The sequence below is a fragment of the Acinonyx jubatus genome, chromosome A1 (genome assembly GCF_027475565.1).
Source record: "Acinonyx jubatus isolate Ajub_Pintada_27869175 chromosome A1, VMU_Ajub_asm_v1.0, whole genome shotgun sequence".
NCBI classification, from domain to species: Eukaryota; Metazoa; Chordata; class Mammalia; order Carnivora; family Felidae; genus Acinonyx; species Acinonyx jubatus.
This window is the reverse complement of record NC_069380.1, coordinates 201,498,332-201,524,615: the sequence shown is the minus strand read 5'-3', so window position 1 is coordinate 201,524,615 and position 26,284 is coordinate 201,498,332. Positions and strand designations below refer to the sequence as shown.

The following is a 26,284-nucleotide window of genomic DNA, read 5'->3' as shown; positions in this document are numbered from 1 at the left end:
ATTCCTTGTCTTTTGCCGGGGCGACGTGGAAGGGAGCGGGCGGGTGGTTGGGAAACTGGGTCCTTGCAGAGGGCAGGGAACGAGGCGGCAGCTGTGTAGGTGCAGGTCTTGGAGCTTTGGGAGGACAGCGGGAGTCCTACGGGGTCATTTCGACCGGCAAAATGGGAGGAGGGGGGAGGTCATAGAGGACTTTCCATAGAGGGTGCGCCCAGAGAGGTGGTAGCTGGACGCCCCGAAATTGTGCTTGAACCTTGAGGGAATTCAGGGTCGGCGATCGTTTGGAGACTTAGGAGGTGGCGAGCGAAAGTTGTGAGTGTGTATGTCTGTGAGGGTTGGTGGTCTGAGCAAACTTCATCCAGGCAGAGAGAGGGGCCCGGGCTGGCGACCGGGAGGAGACAGCAGTGGGGGCAGAGCTGATCTGAACCCCGGAGGAGGAATGACTGTAAAGCGACCGGGGCCAATAGGCTTCCAGGGAAGGTTATAAATAGCGGTCCCGCGCAGATGCCAGCGAAGCTGTAGTGTAGTTGCCCAAGGAGGGGCGGGACCGGTGGGTTTGGGCGAGGTCACGCTGCCTGCCAGTCTAAGCTTCTGTAGGGTATTGTGTCCTTGGTTGGTATGTTTCGCTTTAAAAACGTAACTTGTTTACGGTGGCAGGCGTCCTTTATTCGCCCTGTGGTGCAGGGCAGTCCTAAAGCGACCTCTTTATAAGGAGTCTTTTAGGACAGACTCTTCCCATGGTGTTTGCATGCTTTTATTAAAGTGCTTCCCTCTTTAAAAATGTTCATGTCTTCTGCCATTTTTTAAATGTTTATTTATTTTGAGAGAGAGAGAGAGAGAGAGAGAGAATCCCAAACAGATCTCGTGCTGGGGCTCCAACTCATGACCTGAACGGAAACCAAGAGTCCCTCGCTTAGCCAACTGAGCCACCCATGTGTCCCACTTCTGCCCATTTCTTAACTGGATTATTAACTATAGAGAACAAACTGAGGTTTGCTGGAGGGGGGATGGGTTAAATGGGTAATGGGGATTAAGGAGGGCATTTGTTGTGGTGAGCACTGGGTGTTATATGTAAGTGATGAATCACTAAATTTTACTTCTGAAACTAATATTACACTATATGTTACCTAACTGGAATTTCAGTAAAAATCTGAAACTATAAAAAAATTAAGAAAAAAACATTCCCCTTTTCTCTGTTGCACACCTTTTATTTGCAAACCTGGCTTAAAATTTTTTTTTTATTAAATGGACAGTTTAGGACTACTTTTTTATCAGCAATGTGCTAAGCTGTTTACCTTTGCTGATGGAATCAATCTTCCGCAAGGCTACACAGCATTTCGTTTTCGAAGGAAATTTCCTGAAACTCTGGAGAATGTGTTTTTATAGACACGCAGGTTTCAGGTTACCTAGTCCTAGTTATTTATTCATTCAGTTAAAAAGTACTTGTTGTTCTCCTCCTTTGTGCAAAGCACCGGGCCGGAGGTAATACCAAAGTGAGTAGTAATAGCAATAAAGATATTGTGTCCTTTTACTCCTTACAACAACCCTATATAACACAGGTGCTATTATCATTTTAAAGATGAGAAAATCAGGTTCAGAGAAGGTAAGTGACTGACTTGCCAAGGACACAGCTAATAATTGCAGAATGAGGGCTTGCAACCCACAGTTCACCTTGTTAGCCTCCTAGGCTGTCATCATTCTGACGTGCTTGCCCTCAAGAGTTTTAGTACCTATTAGGGGAGATAGTTGCCCAAATAACTTACATTACACTGCTGTATGAGTGGTATACTAAATTTTTTTTTCAGTTTTGAGTTGTAAAGCTTTCCCCCATTGCTTCAAAGCCATAGAAGCACATGAATAAAATAGCTTTAAAATAATGATAGGGGAAATTCAAATATTCTCTGAATATATTTCAGGGTCATTTGTATTTAATTTAGTCTTAGCGATAGGGACTGTTCTTGCCAATAAACTACTTTCTTAAACATTATTTGTTTATTTACTTTTTAATGTTTATTTGTTTTTGAAGGAGAGACACACAGTGTGAGCAGGGGAGGGGCAAAGAAAGAGGGAAACACAGAATCTGAAGCAGGCTCCAGGCTCTAAGCTGTCAGCACAAAGCCTGACACCTGGCTTAAACTCATGAGCTGTGAGATCATGACCTGAGCCGAAGTCAGACGCTTAACTGACTGAGCCACCCAGGTGCCTTTTTTAAATTTATTTTTAAGATAGAGTATGAGTGGGACAGGAGGCGGGGTGGGGGTGGGGGTGGGGGAACAGAGGATCTGAAGCATGCTCTGTGCTGACGGTAGAGAGCCCGATATGGGGTTTGAACTCAAGAAACGTGAGATCATGACCTGAGCTGAAGGCAGACACTTAACTGAGCCAGTTGGTGCCTTACCAATAAAACTACTTTCTGTTCACTGTCTTACATGTTTATAACTTAAATAAATTGGAATTTTGGGGCGAAATTGGCCTCTGAAGTCCTCTGCCTTAATTGCCATCTGATGCCAGGGATCTATTCAACATCAAATTACCATTTTCCAAGTAGGCAAGGCTGTTTTTCCAGATGGCCCGAAACAGGACTTCTGCTTTAAAACATTGTAAAATCTTATCTATTCATAAATGTTTTAGAGCCTAATGGGGCCCTACAAACAAACTTTCTTGTGCTTTTATATATGAGCAGACTGAGGTGCAGAGAGATTCAGGGAGTGAAGTGGCCAACTTAGACAATACACGGGCTCTATTATATCTAGCTTTGTTCTCTCCCCGATGAGGTCTGGGTAAACCTCATCAGCCCCATGAGAACAGTGGTTGTTGGGGAGCTGGGATGATCTAAGAAGAGAAACTAGAGTGAATGGGGAGGCGGAGATAAGACTAGGTCATTGGTAATGGTAGGACAAATCTCCCCCAAGGCAAGAATTACCTTTTATATATCTTTGTATCTCCCTTGGTTGTTGGCATAGATTCAGTGACTGTTTTGAATACGTGGCTGAGTTTCGAACTTTTTGCTCTCTGTTTTCAGCCATGAACAACCCAGAAGTGACCCATGAATAAATGAGGAGTGTATTTATGGGATTCAGGGTGCTTGGGATTGAAATGAAATGACATGTGGAAACACTGAAAATCTAAAAACCTGTTCAAGTGCAAAGCATTATTATACATTTTTGATTGCATGCCTGAACCCATCTTGCATACTTCCTCTTCCTTAGCTTTTTTCATATTACTTTCTCTATCTCAAATGTGTTTTTTTTCTTTTTCTGAGCTCTGTAGGAGGACATAATCTCCTTTGATCCCTCAAAGAACTTTGGACTTGCCTTACTCTGTAGTGTTATTACTTGTTGACTTTTCTTATCTCAGAGCGTGTGATCTATTCCAGTTTGATTCCACAGATGCTTCTAATGACTGTGACTCTGAAACTCAGCCCTCTATATGTGTTTGTTGAACTAAAGGTCATTTTAAGAATAAGCACCATCTGGATTAAGGATTTCCATCCCCCGTGTTGCTTTCTGGTATTTGTAAGAAGTTGCTTCAGGGAGTTGTGGCAGCAGTTCTGAGTGAACTAGACCTTTCTTCCTCTGGAGACTGGAAGAATGTTCATGGAACTGCTGGGATTGGGTGCTGGGCCTCCTGAGGGCCCACATGATGGGGCAGAGCCTAAAAGTGTAGTTGGTGGAGTTAGCTGAATTTGACTGAGAGTTCCAAACCTTCTGCTTCCTGATTTTGAAGGAAAGAAAAGAAGGATGGGGGAACTCTGAGAATCAAGGGGATGGTGGGCGTGCCTTCCATGCACCCCTGGGGATCTGCCATGGAGAACAATGGAGGTTGCCACTGAAGCTTAGGTCAGTAACAGCAAAGGTCAGTGATCCTCCATCCAGCCCAGTTAGAGCTGGTGCAAAGTGGCCGCTTGTGAGAACCACTGATGGAAGAGTTCCTAGTTACACCCATATCTACAAGCACAAACCTATGTGATATTGACATTCTTCTTTTTTAAAATTGGAGTCATATCCCACACATGCTTAATTTTCTTGAGATGAGCACTTGGCAGACACGAATCTCATGTTCACTCAGGCTCAATTCAGGGGGTCTTACAGGATAAGCATCTTGCTGCACTGAATAGGTTGCCAGCGTTTTCTGTACAACATTTGTAGCTAAACAAGTTGCTATTGTACTATACAGCATTATAGACAATTTAAGGGAAATCCAAGGGTGACTATGCAATTTTTGCTGCGCATGCAGACTTAGAAGATAACTTTCATGTAAGATGTGATTGGACTCTATAGCAATTTTCTTTTTTAGCTTCCCTGCTACATTAAGGATCAATTAAGGTGATCAAGGCTTGGAATTGAATAGTGAGTTTATAACCACAGTTTTAAGTGGGAGAATGGATTCCGAGTTTTAAATATATGAATTGGAAACAAACTTTTGAAGCATCTTCTCTAAGTAAAGGACTTGGCAAATAAAATTCACTGTAGATGCCCACATACAGCTGTTATATTCCAAGCTCTTTGAATTAGTATTTTTTAAAAAATTTTTTTGATGTTCAAATGACGAAGTATGTTTTTCTTGGCATATAAATATTTTATTTTTCTTTCTTCTAAGTGATTTACCCTCAAGGAAATTTGGGATTCAGGAAGTTGGGAGCTCATATGAACATGGCGAACCTACTGAAAACCGTGGTGACTGGCTGTTCGTGTCCTTTACGTAGCAATTTGGGGTCCTGTAAGATTATACCCGGGAAGAAGGATTTTTTACGAACATTTCATACTCATCAGGCACTGTGGTGTAAAGCCCCTGCCAAACCAGGTAAAGTCTCACTTCAGTGTATGTAGATCAAACCTTCAAGTTATAGGAGCGAACGGATCTCCTGATGATTGATAAAAGGAAAAGCGATGCAGTTTTATAGCCTGGTGTTGGTGAGTCATCATTTTTCGTTAAAAAACACAACCCTAATGAGTGCTTTTAAAAATATTTTCCATGTATAAAAGTTTCTGACTGTCAGTGCTAATAGAGAAGAAAATAAAATACAACAAGAGAAATGATAAACCAGTTGAGTTGTATCCGGGAAACTATTGCTCATAGTAACCATTTGTCTTAGCAGCTCTTCCTTTTTCCTTGTCTTTTTTGAGGCATTGTACTGTATATGGCTCATCTATGCTGAGGAACTAACAACTGAGTGTATCAATTAGTTTGTAGTACTGCTTCTTGATTTACTGAATGACAGCTTCATCTCAGTTGCTCAGGTCAGAAACCCTGGAGTCATCTTGGTCTTCATAGTAGGTATGGGTTAGCTCTACCTTGTATCCAGGGTCTGTTCTCACCATCGCCACTGTTATCGTCCTGTTCCGAGCCACCATCATCTGTCCCCTGGACTGCTGTGCTAGTCTCCTAAGTGCTCTCTATGCTTTCTGCCTCTGCCCCCACGACAGTCTGTTCTATACACAAAAGCATCATCTTTTTAAAATGAAAGATCATGGCACTCTTCTACTCAGAATTTGCCACTAGTGTCCTAGCTCATGCAGAGGAAGAGCTGAAGTCTTTCAGTACCCTACAAGGTGTTCCCTGCTAGGGTCCCCACTCGCATCTGTTCTTGTGCGCAGGCCAGAAGGAGAGGCTAAACGAGGGCTCCCTAAGCTGAGGGAGATCCCTTTATTATGCATTTTGTGCAAAGACCCTCATAGCTCTCTGTACCTCATTGGCAAAAACTCAGACAGGCGGCAATTATTTAGCTGTAAGGGAGACTTGGACACAAAAGAGGTCCTTTATTCCAGATGGGGACAAACTCAATTAAAATTGGCATTCTGTTATTCAGGTGGAAGACTAGGATAGATACCTGTCTTTGCCACGTAGAATAATGCCCTTCTTTTTAATTTAAGTTTGCAGGACTCTGGGCAATCAGAATCCCTACACTGCTATGCTTTTTGAGTTCTTATGTTTGTCTTTAATAGATTTCACAGCCTCTTTCTTGTTCTCATGTGACAAGTGACTGTTGGCAGGGTACCTGTCCCTGAGAGCCCTCAACTTTATCTTCAGATTTATTTCTATTTATTTTTATTTTTTTATTTATATTTTTTATGTTTATTTAGTTTTTGAGAGAGAGAGAGAGAGACACAGAGACAGAGAGACAGAGTGCAAGCGAGGGAAGGGCAAAGAGAGAGGGAGACACAGAATCCGAAGCAGGCTTCAGGCTCTGAGCTGTCAGCACAGAGCCTGATGCGGGACTTGAACTCACGAACTGCGAGATCATGACCTGAGCCAAAGTTGGATCCTTAACCAACTGAGCCACCCAGGCATCCCTCTTCAGATTTTTATTTTAGGTGTTTTAGAAAGCCAGCTTATCCAAGCGTGATAAAATTGTGTCTAAGATAAAAGTAAGTAACTGCACTGAGGACATGAAAATTTTCCTTGTGAGTAAAGGCATGGACATCAAGATCTCTATACTGACTATGCAGGAGACTTTTAATTTGTAGTTCTTGACTATTTCCCAGATAATTACTTTTTATGTCTAAAAGATAGGGATTCTATTTTAAAAAATACATAACCGCAATTTCATTACCACATTGCAAAGCATGAAAAGTAATTCCAGTCAGTATTCGTATTTTTTCAGTTTCTGTTTTTACAGTTGTCTTATCCAAACAACGATCCAAACAGGGTCCACATGTTGTATTTGCATACTGTATCTCTCAGGTCTTTTTTGATCTCTGTTCTCCTTTTTTTTTCTTTTTTCTTTATTTCTTGAAGAATGTAGTTGTTGCCCTGTAGAATTTCTCACATTCTGGGTTTGGCTGAATGAATTCCCTTCATATTATTTAACCAGTTTCTCTGTTCCTTGTGTTTTCTGTACCATTTAGCTAGACCTAGAGGCTTGGTTAGACTCAGGTTTGTTTTTGTTTGTTTTTGTTTTTGTTTTTTTTTGACAAGAATACTTCATAGGTGGATGCTGTGTACTATCTGTGGCATTTCGTCAGGAAAATTAATCAGTGAGTTTAGATGTTGATATTCATCCATTATGGAGCTCCCATCAGTTTTTCACTCAAAGGCTATAACAGCCATTTAATGATCATCAACTAAATCCATGGTTTTATGGGGAGGGGGTTTGAAATGGTGATACACTATCATTTTATCTTCATTTATTAGCTAGAATTTTTCTATAAAGAAAAACTTTCCCTCTATTATTTAGTTATCCTGAGGTTGTAGTGGTAAGGTGGGATAAATGTTTGGTTCTGTCCCATTCTTTATAGTTTTGGTAATAATCTCTTGGTTTTCTTAAAGTATTAGTTTTCTATTCAGCTGTAACAAGGTAACACAACTTCATACATACACAAATTTATTATCTTACACTGCTGGAGGCCAAAGTCTAGAATGGCTCTCACTAGGTTCACATCAAGGTGTCGGTGGGGCTGTCTGTATTCCTTCTGGAGACTTTAAGGGTGGTCTGTTTCCTTCCCTTGTCCAGCTTTTGGAAACTGCTTATATTCTTTGGCTCGTGGCCCCTTCTTCCATCTTCAAAGCCAGCAGCATAGCATCTTCAGACTACTATTTGACTCTGGCTCTTCTGCCTTCTTCTCTCACACTTAAGGACCCTTGTGAGTACAGTCGGCCCACCCACATAATCCAGGCTAATCCTTATTTCAAGGTCATTTGATTAGCAACTCTAATTCCATCTGCTACCTTAATTCTCCTTTGCTGTGTTTCCTGACACATTCACAGGTTCTGAGGATTAAAAGTGTGGACACCTATGGAATACCATTATTCTGCTTATCACATACCCGCTAAAGTTGGCCAATGAAGCTTTTAAAAAATATTTATTTTTTGAGTATCATAATGAACTCCTGCATTTTAACATCCTCGGATGTATTTTATTACATTGCAATTAATTATTCTTTTTCATGCTCAAATTGTTTCATATTTGGCCTTTCAAGTTGGCTCCCGAACCTGTTTGATGGGACTTCATTTGTCTTTGGTGGCTTCTTTGACTTATGGTATATAGGGCCTAGGTAATTTGACCTTGTCAGATAAGTGAACTCCAGATGTTTATGTGATTTAACTTTGCACATCAATCTGGAATATTTTCCAGCTTTCTATTATTTTCCTCCCTCTCCTTCAAACAGAGGTTAAGGTTCACCACATGTTTGCCTTTGGCTTACTTTTAGTTATTACTGCTAATGGAGTATGGGGTTTAAGACTCTGTTTGAATGCAGGTATTTTTAGGTTGACTTACTTTCTCTAAGGCCTCAATATTGTTACTCTGTAGAGATAATTTGTTTTTTTATTATGTATTTTCAGAGTTTAGGTTGCTAGAGTAGATTTCCTGAACTTTGGTACAACATACAGAAGCAGATTTTTTTTAAAAGAAAAGTCTATTTGTGCCTGCACATTGAATAAAACAACAGAAGCAACTTTAGCTAAAATTGTTCAGAGCCATATATAAATACTTATGTATTTTATACAGGCTCTTTTGGGTTACAAGGAACAGGATTGCATCAAGGTCCTATTTTGTGATGAGGGTTTATTGGGTGTATTCTTGGGAAGTACAGAAGCCTAGGAAACCCCTCATCTACTTCTAGGAAAAGTGGAATGGTATTCTGGATTCCATAGCTATGGCTCATCTTTCCTCTTTGTATCGCCACTACTGATGTTTCTGCTACTGTTGCTGTAGACCTCGCTTTGTCTACCTTTAACCTCATGGCTGCTTACAAATAGCTTTTGTACCCTTTACTCCCCCTGTCCTTTTCTGTGGGTCTCGCATTCAGACACTCAGAGTACCTGAATGGGTTGGGTCATCACTGGCCAACATAGAGTGTCCTTGGGCAGTTCCTATGTAAGTCATCTCAGGGACTCTCTGGCCTATAGACTATTATCTTTGACCCAGCTGTTGATCCTTGGTCTTATTCGCTGTGGCCAAGAATGTAGGGTCTCAGGATACAACACTTGGAAATCTGTGAGGGATTGCCTGTGGCCAAATTGCCAGGAAGAAAACTTTGAGTGTAGCCAACAATGTGTCTAGTATAGGGTTGTTCTTCAAAACAGCTAATTAGTTCTGTCTTCCTTAAAGGTGAGGACAAGGAGACCATAAATCCCAGAGGATTAGTTTGAAGAGTGGAGTTAGCATTTTGATTGATCTCTCAACCCATTTTTTTCCTAAGAATAATCTAGTCATGTGCCTTGAAGAGAGCTATTTGGTTAAATGAAATATTTGGAATTTAAGAGAGTGGGCATAAATATTTCCCATTATTCAAAAAACTCAATTATGATTATGAATCAGGAACATTATTTTGAGCAGCAACTTGTATGTTCAGTATATTTTGAACAGACTGCCCATTTTCATTTTTTGAACTGTTATTAAAACATTGTTTTTACGTTTTTTACTGAATTAATTTTTCTTTTTCTTTCTTTTTCTCTCTCTCTTTCCCTCTCCCGTTCTTTTCTCCTTTTCTTTCTTCATTTCTTTCTCTCTTTCTCCCTTTCTCCCTTTCTCTCTCTCTCTCTTTCTTTCTTTCTTTCTCTTTCTTTCTTTCTTTCTTTCTTTCTTTCTTTCCCTCACTTTGTAGGAATTCCATATAAGCAACTGACTGTTGGCGTCCCCAAGGAGATTTTCCAAAATGAGAAACGAGTGGCATTGTCTCCTGCTGGTGTTCAGGCCTTGGTCAAGCAGGGTTTTAGTGTTGTCGTGGAATCGGGTGCTGGCGAAGCTTCCAAGTTTTCTGATGATCACTACAGAGCAGCAGGTGCCCAGATCCAAGGGGCGAAGGAAGTGCTGGCTTCTGATTTGGTGGTCAAAGTAATTATTCCTTTCCACCCCTCATTTATAGCTCACTTTTTAAAAAGTGTTCATGGAAAAATCATATTGTTATAACTCTTCATATTTTCAAACACTGCCTTTTCTCAGAGAAATGGTTGCATGTTGTGAATATTCTTCATAGTCTGGTAGAACTTTTATCAGGCAGTGTGATCTCTGTTTAACCATGAGAGTAGAAAAAGTGATCTTCCTTTTTAGATTTTCATGTGGAAATTCCCTTCTTATTGGCTAGGGAGAATTTGCACTTCATGGTTCATACATATCCAGAATACCCACAGGTGAGTATTTAACTGCTACCAGAATGGAAAAAGGGCATGGGACTCCTCCTAGGACTGAACGTACCCTGATCTTCTGATATGTAGAAGGAACAGTGATTTAACTGACCTAAGTGCTATTTCTAGAGAGGGCAGGGCTGCCTTGGAGAAAGCAGCACGGGGCTGAGTAGAGACAGCCTTACCTACTTTAATGAAAGGTCTTAATGTGTAATAGAAATCTATGTGCTGAAGAGCTTCAGACATAAAATCTGAAGTAAAAAAAAATCATATGGAAAAAGGAAGGGACTATCACAAGTGTACCTTAGATAATTATCAGGGAGTAGCATTAGCCTAAATCCTAAGCCTTCTGCAGCCAAGACAAAGAGGGAGATAGGGATTGTAGTAGCATGATTATTAGGCAAAAAGAAGCTCCTCACTTGTTCAGGAAAGACCAGCTTTTTTTGGTATGTGTGTTAATTTGTAAGGGGCATCAATCATGTAACTGTTTTTTTTTTGTTTGCTTTTTTTTTCTTTTAACATAAATTCTACTGAATAACTTGGTAGAGTAGTGATCTTTGCAGAAGACAAAACAATTTTTTGGTGTGGAAATTAACAGTGAAATTTATGGTATGTGGGGAAGTTGCAATTCAGCCAAAACTTTTAAAGTGTTTAGGTGTACAGATACTTGGTGATATAACTTAGTATAGTAAAAGAGCTTAGGGCAAATAGAAAAATGAGTATGATCCATTCCAACATATGCTCCAGGGATCAAAACCTTTTGAGATACCCCACAGTAAAGGGTTAGTAGGGTGTATATAAGTTGTGGAAGCACTTTGTGTTCCTTTAGATCCACAGCGTGTATGAGCATGTTACAAGCACGGAGAAATCCTATGATATAGTAACTTAGATAACTTTATACTTGCATTAGTAAACTATTTTTGAGTCAAGCCTGTTAATATCCTGGGGAACTAGTGATCCAAAAAGCACATTCAGGAAAACATTCTGTTGACTTAACTCACTCATATGCCAACAGTCTCAGCTGAGCATTTGATAAGGGCCAGTAGGATTAATTCAAAGTTGACCTCTAATTTTTATTAAATCTATATTTTAGATTCTCAATGAGGAAAAATAGACCTTGCCAGAGAGTCTTTTTAAGTTTATTTTAGAGAGAGGGAGAAGAGAGAGGGAGGGAGGGAGGGAGGGAATGAGTGGGGGAGGGGCAGAGAGAGAGAGAGGGAGACACAGAATCTGAAGCAGGCTCCAGGCTCTGAACTGTCAGCACAGAGCCTGATGTGGGGCTTGAACCCACAAATCGCAAGATCATGACCTGAGCTGAAGTCAGATGCTTAACCAACTGAGCCACCCAGGCGCCCCTAGAGAGTCTTAGAATCCAGAACCTTAATTAAAATCATATGTGTCACCAGATCAAGAACTGACATGGTAGTAACAAAGATGTTTCCTAGGTAAATGAGATGAAGTGCTATGAAATGAAAATATTGACCCAGTGTTTGTGTTTCTGTTTCCTTTAAAAATTTAAGTCCCTGAGCTATTGTTTCCTGGGCTTACTTGCCTAAAAGTGCTATTGCGAACTTAGAGCTAAGGACATGATACATGTTAATTGAAGATCGATTTTAAACTTGAATATAAAACACACCTTAAAAGCCCACAAATGAATCTGCTTATCTGAATGTGTTTCTGCAGAAACTTAGGAAAAGCTGGCAATGGTAAAGCCATGTTATGAGCCTTACTTGAAAATAAAATTTTGGGTGGGGGGGGGGAACCTTCCAGAATGATAGCATGCTCTTTACTCAGATCAGTTCCTAGGTTGGTCATCAGTCAGAGGACAGATGGCAAAGATCTTGGTGCTCCTTACCTTGTTTAGGAATTTAGTCCAAAATTTATTGCTGAAAGATTACTTCTGGCCTATTATTTCAATCATGGCATGTCATTTAGATTGTCCTGTTTACTTAAAAATATGATAAAGGTATTTACATTATTAATCAGTGACTTGACTTTTTTTTCCTCAGGTGCGAGCTCCCATGGTTAATCCAACATTAGGTGTTCATGAGGCCGACCTTTTAAAGACATCGGGAACATTGATTAGCTTTATTTACCCAGCCCAAAATCCAGACTTGCTAAATAAACTTTCTAAAAGAAAAACTACAGTTTTGGCGATGGACCAGGTTCCAAGAGTCACGATTGCTCAGGGATATGATGCGCTAAGCTCCATGGCCAACATTGCTGGGTATGTTGATTCCTTTCCATTTTGGTTGAACAAAGCACAGTGCTACTCTAGAAACATGCTCATTGTGACTCTTCTCTCTTATAGTGCTTTTACTTGTAATAATTGTTGGGGATAAAAGTGCCAACACTTTGAGAGTGCCCTTATTTATTTTTTTAATTAAAAAAATTTTTTTTAATGTTTATTTCTGAGAGAGAGAGAGAGAGACAGAGAGACAGAGAGAGAGACAGAGACAGCACAAGTGGGGGAGGAGTAGAGAGAGAGGGGACACAGAATCCAAAGCAGGCTCCCGGCTCTGACCTGTCAGCACAGAGCCTGATGCAGGGCTTGAACTCACAAATGATGAGATCATGACCTGAGCTGAAGTTGGAGGCTTCACTGACTGAGCCACCCAGGTGCACCAAAAGTGCCCTTATTTTTTAAGGCTCGGTTTATTATTTCATAGTTAAAAGAAATGACTCTTCATATTCTACTCTTCATGGGTAGAAGTCTTATTTCCTTCCACCAGAGCAAATGATTGTGAAATTATTTGTATGAGGAATAGACTGTCTTGCATGTATGTGTGTATATACGTGTATACACATGTATACATTAGGTAGAAATTGCTACTTTTTTCTTAAAAAAAATTTTTTTTTGATGTTTATTTACTTTTGAGAGAGAGAGAGAGAGACAGAGCACAAGTGGGGGAGGGACAGAGAGAGGGAGACACAGAATCCAAAGCAGGCTCTGGGCTCTGAGCTGTCAGCACAGAGCCTGATGCGGGACTTGAACCCACAAACCGTGAGGTCATGACCTGAGCCAAAGTCGGATGCTTAACCGACTGAGCGACCCAGGCACCCTGCTACTTTTTTTCAGATTTTATTTGAGACAATTGACATATAACATTGTGTAAATTTAAGGTATAAATATAATGATTTGATATATCAGTATATTGTGAAATGATTGCCACAGTAAGTTAGTTAACATAAATTGCTGTTTTTATAGGTCAAAAAAGGTCAGATATTGGCAGTTTCATATTGTTCAACCTGACACATACATATTAGCATTTACCATTTTAATTATGTTTTGCTTAGGTAAATTCATAAAATATTTAGCAAATAGGGAAAATGTCTGTATTTGGCAAAGTTCTACCTGGTGTCAAAACACGTATTAATAGGGGCACCTGGGTGGCTCAGTCGGCTAACTGTCCAACTTCAGCTCAGGTCATGATCTCACTGTTCATGAATTTGAGCCCCACGTCAGGCTCTGTGCTGACAGCTCAGGGCCTGGAGCCTGCTTTGGATTCTGTGTCTCCCTCTCTCTCTGTACCCCCCTGCCCCCACTTATACCCTGTCTCTCTCTCAAAAGTAAATAAATGTTAAAAAAGTTTTAAAAAATTATTACCCCCCCTCCCCCCCAAACCACATATTGATAACTGAGGGCTAACTACGTCCTCTTACCTTTGCCCGCCACTGCTGCGTTCCCACTTTACTGCCTGAAGAGCTGCGCTGAGAGGAGACTAAGGCCCCTCCTGCTCTGAGGAACAGGGCTGTGACTGAGCAATCACTCCTGCCCGGGGGGATGGGGTGTATCGTGTTGCTGACTGCCTAGAGAGCGGGAAAAATCTGGAAATTGAAGATGCTTATGAAATCAACTCCTCAGGAGATAGTTGAATTAGATTTTAAGCATGCAAACTGCTGATAGTGACAATTTGCTAATATGAATGAGGCACCAACAAATGAAAACGGTTAAAAAAAATCAAACAGCGCATGCAAGAGAGACTAACGTTAATAAAGCCTTTTATGGCCTGACACGTGACCTGAAGGTTTTCTTAGGTTTTATAGCTTAGGTGTAGCATATCAGCTAGGCCAATAGATCAAATAGAGTCTACTTTGGGTTTCATTTTTGAAAGAAAAGCAGAAAACAAAAAGGACAAGCTAAAAACACATTTTGTTATCCTTACTATAATATAGCAAATGGTTGGTTTGAAGATATTTTTTGCGATATAAAGTATACACCAAAGGACAAAATAAATTTTTGCCATACTATTTTGTTTGTAGAAAAGTTACATTATGTATCATGGGACTTCAAAGATTTTCTTTTATTTTTTTTAAAGTTTACTTATTTATTTTGAGAGAGTGAGCGAGTACAGGGGAGGGGCAGAGAGAATCCCCAGCAGGCTCTGCACTGTCAGCCAGGAGCCTGATGTGGGGCTCGCACTCATGAACTGTGAGACCATGACCTGAGCCGAAACCAAGAGTTGGATGCCTAACTGAATGAGCCACCCAAGTGCCCTGAGACTTAAATGTTTTCTGTAGAAAACGTACAGTGTGATCTTTGATTTTGTCTTGTGAAATGTAGAATATGAAAGGTTATCAAAGCCAGTGGTTCCAGCCCAGTGCTTTTTAGCCGTAGAATCTTTTGGGCAAATGACATATTATGAGGCAATATAAACAAATGCAATAAGAGCAGAGTGGCCTTAGTTGAACTGAGGGACGGAGGGGTGTCCAGAAACATGTTTGTTGTCTACCCCACCCAGTATGGCCCCAGAGTTGGCTGGAATTTGAACCTTTGGAGATCCATGGGACACAGTTTGAAGAATTGCTATCTTACATCCTGAGCTGATATATGCAAAGGGCATAGTTTGAGGTGCATCTTCTAGGATACTTATCCACACAGTACGTGATAAATCATTATCTAAGTCACACACACAGCCATATTACAGTGAAGACACGCTCCTTCCAGTTCATTCATGTCCATTCTGAGCTTTTTTTGCTGTCATCAAAAAGAGGCAAACTGTTATCACTTTTCCCCACTATCAACGTTTTCTTGTACATTCCTGTGTAACTCATCTCATTTTTGTTATTTGTTTCAGAATAGCAGCTGAATCTTTTAAAACATTAATTCCAAAATTTCTTACAGTGGCCTTTGAATCTTTATCATATTTGGTTTTTTGAAAGTTTCTGTCACTTGGATTCAGAAGTAAGACTAACAACGTGGTCTCTAAAATATTGCCTTTCTGCTATAATATGATTTAAAGTCGTAGTGGTTACCATTATATGCTTTTGCATCAATTATTATATCAATATTATTTTATAAAAAATATGGCCAGGAAAAAAATATGATCAGGGAAAGGTTTTATTTTCAGCTAGCAGGTAGATTTTAATAAATAGTTGCATTGTAATTTTAATTATAACGTGTTATAGTTAATGTGTAGAGGTGCCTTTTAAGGATAAAATGCTCTGAAAATGAAATTAGTATAATATGTTAACAGTATTCTCATAAGAAAAGATGGTATATATGGTATATTTTACTTGTTTTTGCTGCACAGAATGTTTCTTTAGCCAAAAACACTAGGATTTACCAAACACTTATGATGGCATGCTTTGTGCTAAGTGCTTTACCTGCCTGGTCTCACTTAGTCCTCATAACAACACTAAGAGATGCTCTTTTTGTCCCCACTCTGTAGATGAGGAAACCAAGGATTAGGGACTTAGAGAAATTTACCCAAGGTCACAAAGCCAGTTAGTGGTAGAACTGGGCCCTGCACGGAGGTCACTGTGTCTCAAAATTCCATACTTTCAAATCTTAGCGATCAAGGGAAGTTTTTTTGTTTTGTTTTTTAATTTAATTTATTTATTTTGAGAAAGAGTGTGCACAAGTGGGGGAGGTGCAGAGAGACAGAATCCCAAGCAGGCTCTGCACCATCAGAGTGGGTCTCGAACTCAGGAACCAAATGGCGACTCATAACCTGAGCTTAAGTTGGATGTTTAACCAACTGAACCACCCAGCTGCCTCAGGGGAAGTTTTTTGTTTGTTTGTTTTTTGTTTTCTGTTTTTTTTTTTTTGGTTTGGTTTGAGGTTAGAATTTTATTATGTACAAGCATATAGCTATATCTCATTTCTTTTTCATTTTAAAGTTTTTCCCTATGACATAAATACTACATAATCATTAAAGAAAATTTGGACAATACAGTGAAGTAAAACAGAAAGTCTGAAGTGTCTATAGTTTCAGCACTGGAAGAAAACCGTTGTTAGCATTTTTTGGTCTTTCCTTCATTTCTTTTTTTACACCAACTGATCTTCTGCAGTGTTCATTCTGAAAAGGCCAGGGAACATCGTGGGTAAGAGTGTGCTTGTGGAGGTAGGATGCCAGCCAGGGTTAGGCTTCTGGTTCTGCCATTTGCTAGCCGAGGGACAGCAAGTCTCTTCCACTCTCTGTGTGTCTGTTTACTCACCTATAAAATGAAGGTAAAAACTGTACCTGTCTGTAGGATTGTGGAGGAGGTTAAAGGAGTAGTTATACATGTAGCACTCAGCGGTTTTTGACACATAGTAGGTACAATTTAAATGTTAGTGATTATCTTTGACTATTAAAACTTCATTGGTGGCTTACAATAATATATTAGTCTAAGCTCTTTAATTTTATGGAAATATTTATTTTTTCAGCTACAAAGCTGTTGTACTAGCAGCAAATCATTTTGGACGGTTTTTTACTGGTCAGATCACAGCTGCTGGAAAAGTTCCTCCAGCTAAGGTAGGTAGAACTTTTAATGTTTCTTCAAATATGAATTATTTATAATTTTTTTAATGTTTATTTGTGATCAAGAGACAGACACAGAGCGTGAACAGGGGAGGGGCAGAGAGAGGGGGAGACACAGAATCTGAAGCAGGCTCCAGGCTCTGAGCTGGCAGCACAGGGCCCGACGTGGGGCTCGAACCCACGAACCGTGAAATCATGACCTGAGCCGAAGTCGGACACTCAACCGAGTGAGCCACCTAGGAGCCCCCATAATATGAATTATTTAAAGGTAAGGGTATGTGTAGTACTAAAATACAGTTATTTTAAAAGTTTTGTTCTGTGTTAACTTCACAGTGTTAACCCTGTGTATATTTGGTACAAATATATGATAAAGCCTCAAAGCTGTGTATGTTTGCTTGACAAAAAAGAATTTTGACATTTCTGGAAGTTCTAGTTTTTTTTTTTTTTTTTTTTTTTTTTACTTACTAACTTGAATTCTTAAAGGGGTTTTGGATAACTTGTTCTGTGTATGTAGAGTGTTTATTACTGATGTTTGAAAAACCTTCAAGATACCATTCAGTAGATTCTTGATTTCCCAATGTTGTGACACTTGGTTCATGGAAAAGATTGTCTTAGTTTTGTAGATTCTAGATTTCCCAATTGTGACATTTTGTTCATAGAAAAGATTGTTTTAGTTTTTTCACTGGGCAGAGAGAGAGGGAGAGAGAGAATCCCAAGCAGGCTCCCAGCTGATAGCGCAGAGCCTAACTTGGGGTTCCCTCCCACGAACCATGAGATCACTATCTGAGCCAAGGTCAAGAGTTGGACACTTAACCGACTGAGCCGCCCAAGCACCCCTTCACTTTTTTTCAAATATGGGTTAAGAGGACGGAAAAAGGGAGGTGTTGTATTTGGGTAATTGGCAAAGGGAGTGGGTGTGGTTTCTTTAATGTAGATTGAAAGCAGAGAGGAGCAGTTGATGACAGGTTGGGATGGCTAGGTAAAAGAATAGATTATGTTATGACCCTTCAACATTACATATACTAATTGACCATATAAGCATGTTGTCTCGGTATAGAAAATAGGACTTTAAATGTTGTTCATCTATCTGAAGAGTATACTCTCTGCCTGTAGGCATAGGTTTACTCAGTGCTTCCTGCTCTTATGTACTTTGTTATATAAACTGAGAACGCACATGAAATAAATCTCCTAGAAAAAAATGAAAAAAAAAAAAAAAGATACTAGCAGCTTTGAGAAATAAATTGCTTTAAGAACAGGCCAGGTAAAGAAAATGCAAGTGCTTCGAGTGGAGGCCAGAATACATAACAAGGAAGTTAGCAAACAACAACAGAGATGTACTATGTGAAGTGACTATGTTTTTTTTTTTTTTAAGTTTATTTATTTTATTTAAGTAATGTCTACACCCAAGTGGGGTTCAAACTCATAGCTCTGAGACCAAGAGTCACATGCTCTTCCAGCTGAGCCAGCCAGGTGCCCCTGAAGTGATGACGTTTTGACTCCTTTGTCAGGATCATGAGAATGGGTCTGGCACTTACGGTGGCCAGAAGTTGAATGCTGGTTTTATTTTATTTTATTATTTTTAAAGTTTATTTGAAAGAGAGAGAGATTGAGAGCACGTGCGAGTATGCTTGTGCAAGGGATGGGTAGGGGGAAGGGGGAGAATCCCAAGCACAGTGAGGAACTCGATGAGGGGCTGGAACTCACAAACTGAGATCATGACCTGAGCTGCAACCGAGTTGGACGCTTAACCAACTGAGGCACCCAGGTGTCCCTGAATGCTGTTTTCAAACTGGCCAAATGCTTTGATGCACAAATCTGCTACTCAGTTTTGGTTAGACTCTTTCTCGAACTACGTGGAAGCTGAGAGGAAAGCTGTGAATATATAAGAGATTAAAAAGTGAAACAAAAGACCAGAGGCTTAAAGGAAGGAGAATCAATCAGCCCTTAAGAGGTAGAAAAGTGACTGTCTTTCCTGCGAATTTAAATTGCAGCTTCAAGGACTTTGGTTACATGTCAGAAATAGTTACATATTGAAGAATTAGACATTAGGTGAGTTTATCAAGGTAGATTGAAGAATACTTTATTTGACTTTTCTTTAAACACGGAAGGTTCTTACTTGTCTACAATGAGCTATCAGTTAGTTATTTGATGGCTTCCAATATGCCAGGCACTGCTCTAGGAGCTGGACTATGGGATGAACAAGGCAAAGGAGATCCCTGTCATATGAAACTTACACTCTAGTAGGGGCCACGGTGAGGTGATAAATACATAATCTAATCAATAGGTGAGATCATTTTAAATATAAAAAAATGAACAGGATGATAGGATAGTGAGTCATGGGAGCAAGCTGCTTTTGCTAGGGTGATGGGAAGGCTTCCATTTGACATTAGAACCGAGGCCTAATGGATGGTGCGAAAGAAACCAGGTACTTAGGATTTCAGAGGAGCAGCACGTAGGAAAAGGAGCTTCCAAAGGAGCAGCACGTATGAAGCCCTGGGATGGGAAAGAGCAGACTAAAGAAGGCTGTTGGTCTGGAGTGTGGTGAGCGATTGGAGATGACGGTGGAAAGGTAGGTTGGGGCTGGATGACGTTGAGCTTCTCTTACAGGTCTTGTTCACATTTTCTCACAGAGGAGGGAAGTGTCTGATTCAGGATTGTTTTGGAAAAACTCACTTTTTTTTCAAATAGAACGCTTCACTTCTGACATTCTGGTCACCTAATATGTGGGGGTTTTCTCCACACAAAGCAATTCTGTGACACCAGCAGGGTGTGCTACAACTTAACTCTGTTCTAACACTGTCTACCTGGAGGTCGTGTCAGATCCCGCAGGTGAAGGGCTAGTCCCACGAGACTGCCTTCTCCCCGCTTCACATGACATTCACAAGCTCAGGTTGTTGCCTGTGCCTCTGACAGATTGACTATAAATCATTTGGAGGTTCCCACGACTTCCTCCTTAGGTTCGGTTAATTTGCTAGAACTCAGAGCTCAGGAAAATAGTTTCCTTACTGTTTACCAGTTTGTTATGGAAGGATATGATAAAGGATACAGGTGAACACCCAGATGGAAGAAATGCATGAGGCGAGGGATGTGGGAAGGGGCATGGAGCCCTCCTTGGACACACGACTCTCCCTGCACCGCCGTGTGTTCACCATGCTGGAAGCTTTTAAACCCTGTACTTTGGGGATTTTTTATATGGAGGCTTCATCACGTGGGAACAATGGATGATTAACTCCTTTTCCAGCTCTTTCTCCTCTCTCTGGAGAATGGGAGGTGGAACTGAAAATTCTCAGCTGCTAACCATGGGCTTTCTGGTGGTCAGCTGTCATCCAGGAGCCAACCAGGAGTCAACTCATTAGAACAAAAGACACTGCTGTCACCCTCAAAATTCTAAGGGATTTAGGAACTCTATCACCAACTGGGGTCAAAGACCAGATATTGGAACAAAAAAAAGTTCCTGCTGCAAAAAAATGTTCCTGCTGCTCTTGGTTTTAGGAGTTCTGTGTCAGGAACTGGAGACAGAAACTAATATATATATATTCTATTATCTCACGAGGATTTAAAAAAGTCATCTGGAAGTTCTAGGGGCGAATGGATAGTAGGGGGAAGAGTGAAGGCAAGGCCTGTTCAGAATTGATTGCTGAAATAGTACCCTGGGAAGGTAGTGGCAGTAAAGATGTAGAGAAGGGGGTGGATTGGGAGATCTTTGGGGGTTAACTCCAAGAGTGCTTGCTGAGGGATTGGAGGTAGAAATGTGCAAAGGGAGGGCACAAGTGACCTCCCTGTTTTGGCTTGAATGGTTATGTTGCACAGTTAGTGCCCTTAACTGAGATGGGGAGGTCAGGCGGAAGAACAGGTTAACTGACTGGAAATTAAGAACATTCCTAAAGGTCATTCCTTTCCCATGGCCTTTCCCCTATTTTCTGAGTATATGTCTATGTTGTGCCAGTTAGCAGTCAGTGCTTTGTATCCCATCATTTAATGTAACTGCCTTCTGGGAAGGTTTTTTAACTGTGTTATTGCAGATACTAAGCAGCTTGCTCAGAGTTACCCAGAACTAGTTGGTAGCCGATTCGGGATTTCACTCCGATTCTTAACCTCTGTCTTTTCCTTCACCCCATCCTGGAGAGAAAGAGTAAATTTCTGTTGTCAGATCTACCTGGCTTTATTATTGTGTGATTCTGCCTTGTAAATTATGAGGTCTTTTGTTATTTCTGGATTCAGGGTAACTTGGTCTAGTCTTGTGAGTTTTACTTATTTTATTTTTATTTCACATTTTCATTGTGTGGAGCAAGGTTGGTGCCTTGGATCCCAGAGCCAGCTTGTTCCCTGTGCTCCTTCTTTGTCCCCTTCCCTGTAGCTTAACACCCTCCCCCGTGACTTTCACCATCTAGATCAATTCACATGATCTCGGAGACACTGCTTAGAGGTCACTGGAGTATGGTTTGACTAGCCTTTTTTTTTTCTTTTTAAAAAACAGAAGTCTTTTTTTTTTTTTTTTTTTTTTTTTTTTTTTTTGAGAGAGAGAGAGCACACAAGTGAGAGCAGAGGGAGAGAGAGAATCCTGAAGTGGGGCCTCGAACTCACAAACTGTGAGACCATGTCCTGAGCTGAAGCCAGATGCTTAACCGACTGAGCCACCCAGGCACCCCTTGACTAGCCTTCTTAAAGAGGTGGAAGGAGGGGCGCCTGGGTGGCTCAGTGGGTTAAGCGTCCGACTTCGGCTCAGGTCATGATCTCACGGTCTGTGAGTTTGAGTCCCGCGTCGGGCTCCGTGCTGACAGCTCGGAGCCTGGAGCCTACTTCCGATTCTGTGTCTCCCTCTCTCTGACCCTCCGCTGTTCATGCTCTGTCTCTCTCTGTCTTAAAAATAAATAAACATTAAAAAAAAATAATTAAAAAAAAAAAAGAGGTGGAAGGAGATGTGGGCGTGATGGGTAGGTGGGGATTTATAAGCTTCACTGTTTTTTGTGGGTGGCTTTTTTCCTTTTCTTTCTTTTTTTAAACAGCAACAAGGAGTTGCCTCAATTGACTGGGAAGTATAATAGAACTTTTCTCTGAAAGGCCCATTCCAGACTGGAGACAACATTGCTCTTATTGTGTTTCTTAGAAGGCTGGGAGACTCTTGTTTCTGAGAAATTCTTTGGTTTTCTTGGCTCTCACTGTTCAATGGTTAGGGAGATTAGTTATGTTGCTTTGGTCATTCAAATTGGTTCAAAATTAGATAATTGGTCACCTGCTGTTCTTTCAGAAGCATTTGAACTCAAAATAGAAGGTAGACATTTTATCAAAGTTGTATCCATCTTTGAAACTTATTTTGATATTTTGTGAACATAGAGGAACCTTAACATTTGTGAGGGGAGAGATAGCTAGAATGCTGCGCTTGGAGTTTATTTCAGTGCAGGTAGCTTTTACACACTGAGAAAGACCTGTTAATCTATTTTTCTTTAACGGTTACCTTATTTAATTTTTTTTTTTTTTTATTTTAGAGAGGGAGAGAGCACATGTGTGAGCACAAAAAAGAGGGGCAGAGGGAGAGAGAGAATCTTAGGCTCCATGCTCAGTGTGGAGCCGGACGTGGGGCTTGATCCCATGACCCTGGGATCATGACCTGAGCCAAAATCAAGAGTCTGATGCTTAACTGACTGAGCCACTCAGGCTCCTCAAGACCTGTTAATCTTTAACACGCATATGCCCCATTGTGCTGTATGTGGCTTCCACACTGAGATGCTGGTTGTCAGACTTCTTAGTGAAGGTTGTGGGCCTTTGCCAGCAGTCGTTCCTTTGATAAATTTTTAAAAACAGCGGAGGTTCAGATAAAGTGTTGTCTATCCACTCAGTATATTTGAGGGCTGATCACCACTGCCGGCACCACCTGGTGTATTACTGAATGCTGTGTACCAGGTGCTGATAGTTATTAGCTGATGATTTTTCATAGCCAGTTGATAATGAACTTTTTAAAAAACATACTGTTCTGGGGCACCTGGGTGGCTGAGTCGGTTAAATGTCCAACTTTGGCGCAAGTCATGATCTCACAGTTCGTGGGTTCAGCCCCTCAATGGGCTCTGTGCTGACAGCTCGGAGCCTGCTCTCTCTGCCCCTCCCCCACTTGCACTCTGTTTCTCTCTCTTTCAAAAATGAGTAAACATTAAAAAAAAACATACCGTTCTGCCTTTTCCCCTAGATTCTGATAGTTGGTGGTGGTGTTGCTGGGCTGGCTTCTGCAGGTGCAGCGAAGTCTATGGGTGCTATTGTTCGAGGATTTGACACCAGGTAAGTGCTCTATGAGTGACTGCTGTTAAGGTGAAAACATTTTGTTTCAGGTGGATATTATGCTGTCTTTGGAATTTATAAATGGAAGTTTCACATTGAAAACTGCTTTATAAGCTCTTGACATTTCAAAATGTTTCTACTTCTTCCAAGTTAACTCAAAGTAGAAAAATATTATCTAGTGGGAAAAAATATCTAAGGACCCAGACTCCATACAGCAGAAATAATTTAAAAAGCAGAAGAATTGAAAACAAACAACTCGTATTCAGTTTTCTTTATGTGGATTAGCAGTGGGACCAGAATTATTCCCATCCTGAGTTTGTAATCTGTTGCTCTGCAGATTGCATTTACAAGTCAGGGAGGACATGAACCAAGATGTCTGTGAGTTAGAGGAGAGTGGTATAGGAGATATTTTGGGGACACCTGGCTGGCTCAGTCACTAGAGCATGTGACTCTTGATCTTGGGGTCATGAGTTTGAGCCCCACGTTGGACATTGGGTTTCCTTAAAAAAAAAGTCAGCATAGGAGGTATTTTGGAAAACAGACTGGGGGGGCAGAGGGCGGGGAGAGGTATGCTCTGCATTTTGATGGAAGCAAATAAAGCTGATTGGGCAATAGTGGAGGCCCTAGGAGAAAATACTCAATTATGTTCATTGCATAATACTTTAAAGCAGACATACCAACATTTTCTAGAATTCTTTAAAGAAAAGTTTGATTAAAATTGTTCTTCATTTCAGAAGATATTAGATGCTGGATTTTATTAAATGCTTATTGAGAATTGCTGTTATTTTTATGTATGAATACTATTTCAAGGTTAAAATGCATAGTTCTTCATTATCAGCTGAGATCAGTAGAGGAATAATACTGCTGCTAATCTTGAATATAGAATGATCAAAAAAATGTGCAGCCATTCAAAGTTGGAAAGAATGTGACTTTCTGGAGTAAGGAATGCTCCACAGAATATGATTTACAGGGCTTACGTGGAGTTTAGAGAAGTGATGTACTGATAAAAAGCTGTCCTGCTGAAATGAGAAAAGGCTTTTCTGCAATAACGAGGATGCATGCCAAGGATAGCCAGTGTTAAGCATGTTATTTGTGCTTTTAATTTTTAATGTTTGTTGATGTGACGTTTTTGAAGACATCCAAACCTGGAGAGAGGAGGTTGTGCAAGTTTTCAGTGTAGCGACAGTAGCATTAATGCGGAAATGTGCATATTTGACTTAGAGATGATTTGAAACTTGGTGTTGGGTCAGCTGCTGGGAATTTATTGTGTATTTTGATGTCATTGGTTTAGATAGTGTACAGATCTCATAGCTAGAGGATGGCTGTTGCTTAACTCCATTTTTATTTACCATTTACTAGGATAGCTCAAGTACACAATGAAGAAAGATGTGGCTGAAGTATATAATCCTGTTCTAAGGATTATGCATACCTCAATCACTATTTTGAGACTAGGGGTTGGTATCATAAATATGAAATCCAAACACATTAGAAAACACACTTGATTATAAAATCTTGTTGGAAGACTGAACGGTATATATTTTCAGATAAACATCCTAAAAACTTAAGGGCAACTCATTGCTCATTAATATTAAAGGAGTGTGATTTTTAAATTTTTTCAAACAATAGCTAAGAGATTCCCCTGGTAACAATAGTGAGCATCCTACTTAATGCCTGTGTCGCAAAGTTTAGAAATAAAATAGCTTTACTTTATTTTTCTTTTTGTGTATGTGTGTGTTCCAATAAAGCTTTATTTCCAAAAACAATTGGCAAGTCAGGAGCTGTAGTTTTCAGACACCTGTACTAATGTTTACTCTCTTCCGGGCATTGTGCTATCTGCTTTATTTTATTTGTTCTTTACAAACACTCAGGGCACCTGGGTGGCTCAGGTAGTTAAGTGTCTGACTCTTGTTTTTGGCTCAGGTCATGATCTCAAGGTTGTGAGACCAAGCCCTGCTTCTGGCTCTGCACTGGGCGTGGAGACTGCTTAAGATTCCCTCTCTCCCTCTGCCCATCCCCTGCTTGTGCTCTCTTTCTTTCTCAAAAATAACAACAAAAAAACCTATGATGTGGGGATGATTAGCCCTATTTTACATACTATAGACATATCAATTTTATAACATTCAGTTTCCTTTCTTATCATAAAACTAATACATGCTTATTCCCCCAATTCAAAAAAAACATTAAAAAGTACAAAAAGTGAAAATAAAATAGCCTATTCCCTGGAAAGAACTGTGAACACTATATATTGTCTTTTCTACACATTAACTAAAAATGTAATTTTACTAACAGTACTATTTTAACTGGCTTTGTTTTTACTTAGCAGTTGATTGTGAAGATCTTGACTTACCTACAAACATATTTAATGGCTGCATAGGATTCCACTGTGTGGAAGTAGAGTGGCTTCTTTAATTAGTCTTCTATAATGGACATTTTCACTGTATATAAACAATACTGTATATATGTCTATGTAAGAACATATGTATTTGGAGATAGTTCATTATTTCCTTAGGATAAATTCCTAGAAATGAAATTTTGGGGTCAAAAATATTCACATCTTACTTACACTTTGATACATTATAATAGTTTTAAGTGATAATTATTTTGAGGGCAGAGATTCTAACATAGCATTTATGTTTCTGATTGTTTATACATGTCCGTTATTGAAAAATACAGAGAAACATCAGAAAATGAAAATACCTTTATAATTCTACCAGCTAGATCCAATTGCTAATGATTTTTTTGGCATCATTTCTTATAGATATTTATGCAGATACCCTTTGAATGAAATTGTGATCACTCACACATACATATAGGTCATTTTAAATTCATCTTATTTCATTAAAACTAGCATACATTTCTTAAACTTTGTAAACAGCAGTATCCTTTTGGCTGTAAGGAATAGAAAACACCAATTCAGACTGGCTTAAACTCTAAATAAATGTATTAGCTCTTTTAAATGAAAATCCATGGGAAGGAGTCCCTTTTCACATTCGAGTCAGCAGTTCATTGGTGCCATCCAGGACCGGGTTCTTTCTGTCCTCTCGGCTGTCCTCAGCTTTGGCTAATTTCCCTGTGTCACAAGTTGGCCTTCCTGGGCAATCAGGACTACAAGCTTCCTTGTTCAAGCCAGCAGAAAGGGTGAGAACCTCTTGCTGAATCATGTCCTACCCTTTGTGTCCTCTCTCTGACCATGACTGTTGCTT

The 26,284-nt window shown here is 40.1% G+C and overlaps 1 protein-coding gene across 4 annotated transcripts in view; it reads left to right on the top strand.

The window, feature by feature from the left end:
- Positions 1-26,284, top strand: part of NNT (nicotinamide nucleotide transhydrogenase) — a 94,747-nt gene that overhangs the window by 920 nt on the left and 67,543 nt on the right. For all 4 annotated transcript variants that reach the window (XM_015063311.3, XM_015063312.3, XM_015063313.3 and 1 more), the window contains exons 2-6: positions 4,597-4,800; positions 9,546-9,775; positions 12,075-12,292; positions 16,718-16,805; positions 22,993-23,081. In XM_015063311.3, the coding sequence (XP_014918797.1) occupies positions 4,644-4,800; positions 9,546-9,775; positions 12,075-12,292; positions 16,718-16,805; positions 22,993-23,081 (782 nt within the window). In that variant the 5' untranslated portion in view covers positions 4,597-4,643. The remainder of the gene's footprint in view (positions 1-4,596; positions 4,801-9,545; positions 9,776-12,074; positions 12,293-16,717; positions 16,806-22,992; positions 23,082-26,284) is intronic.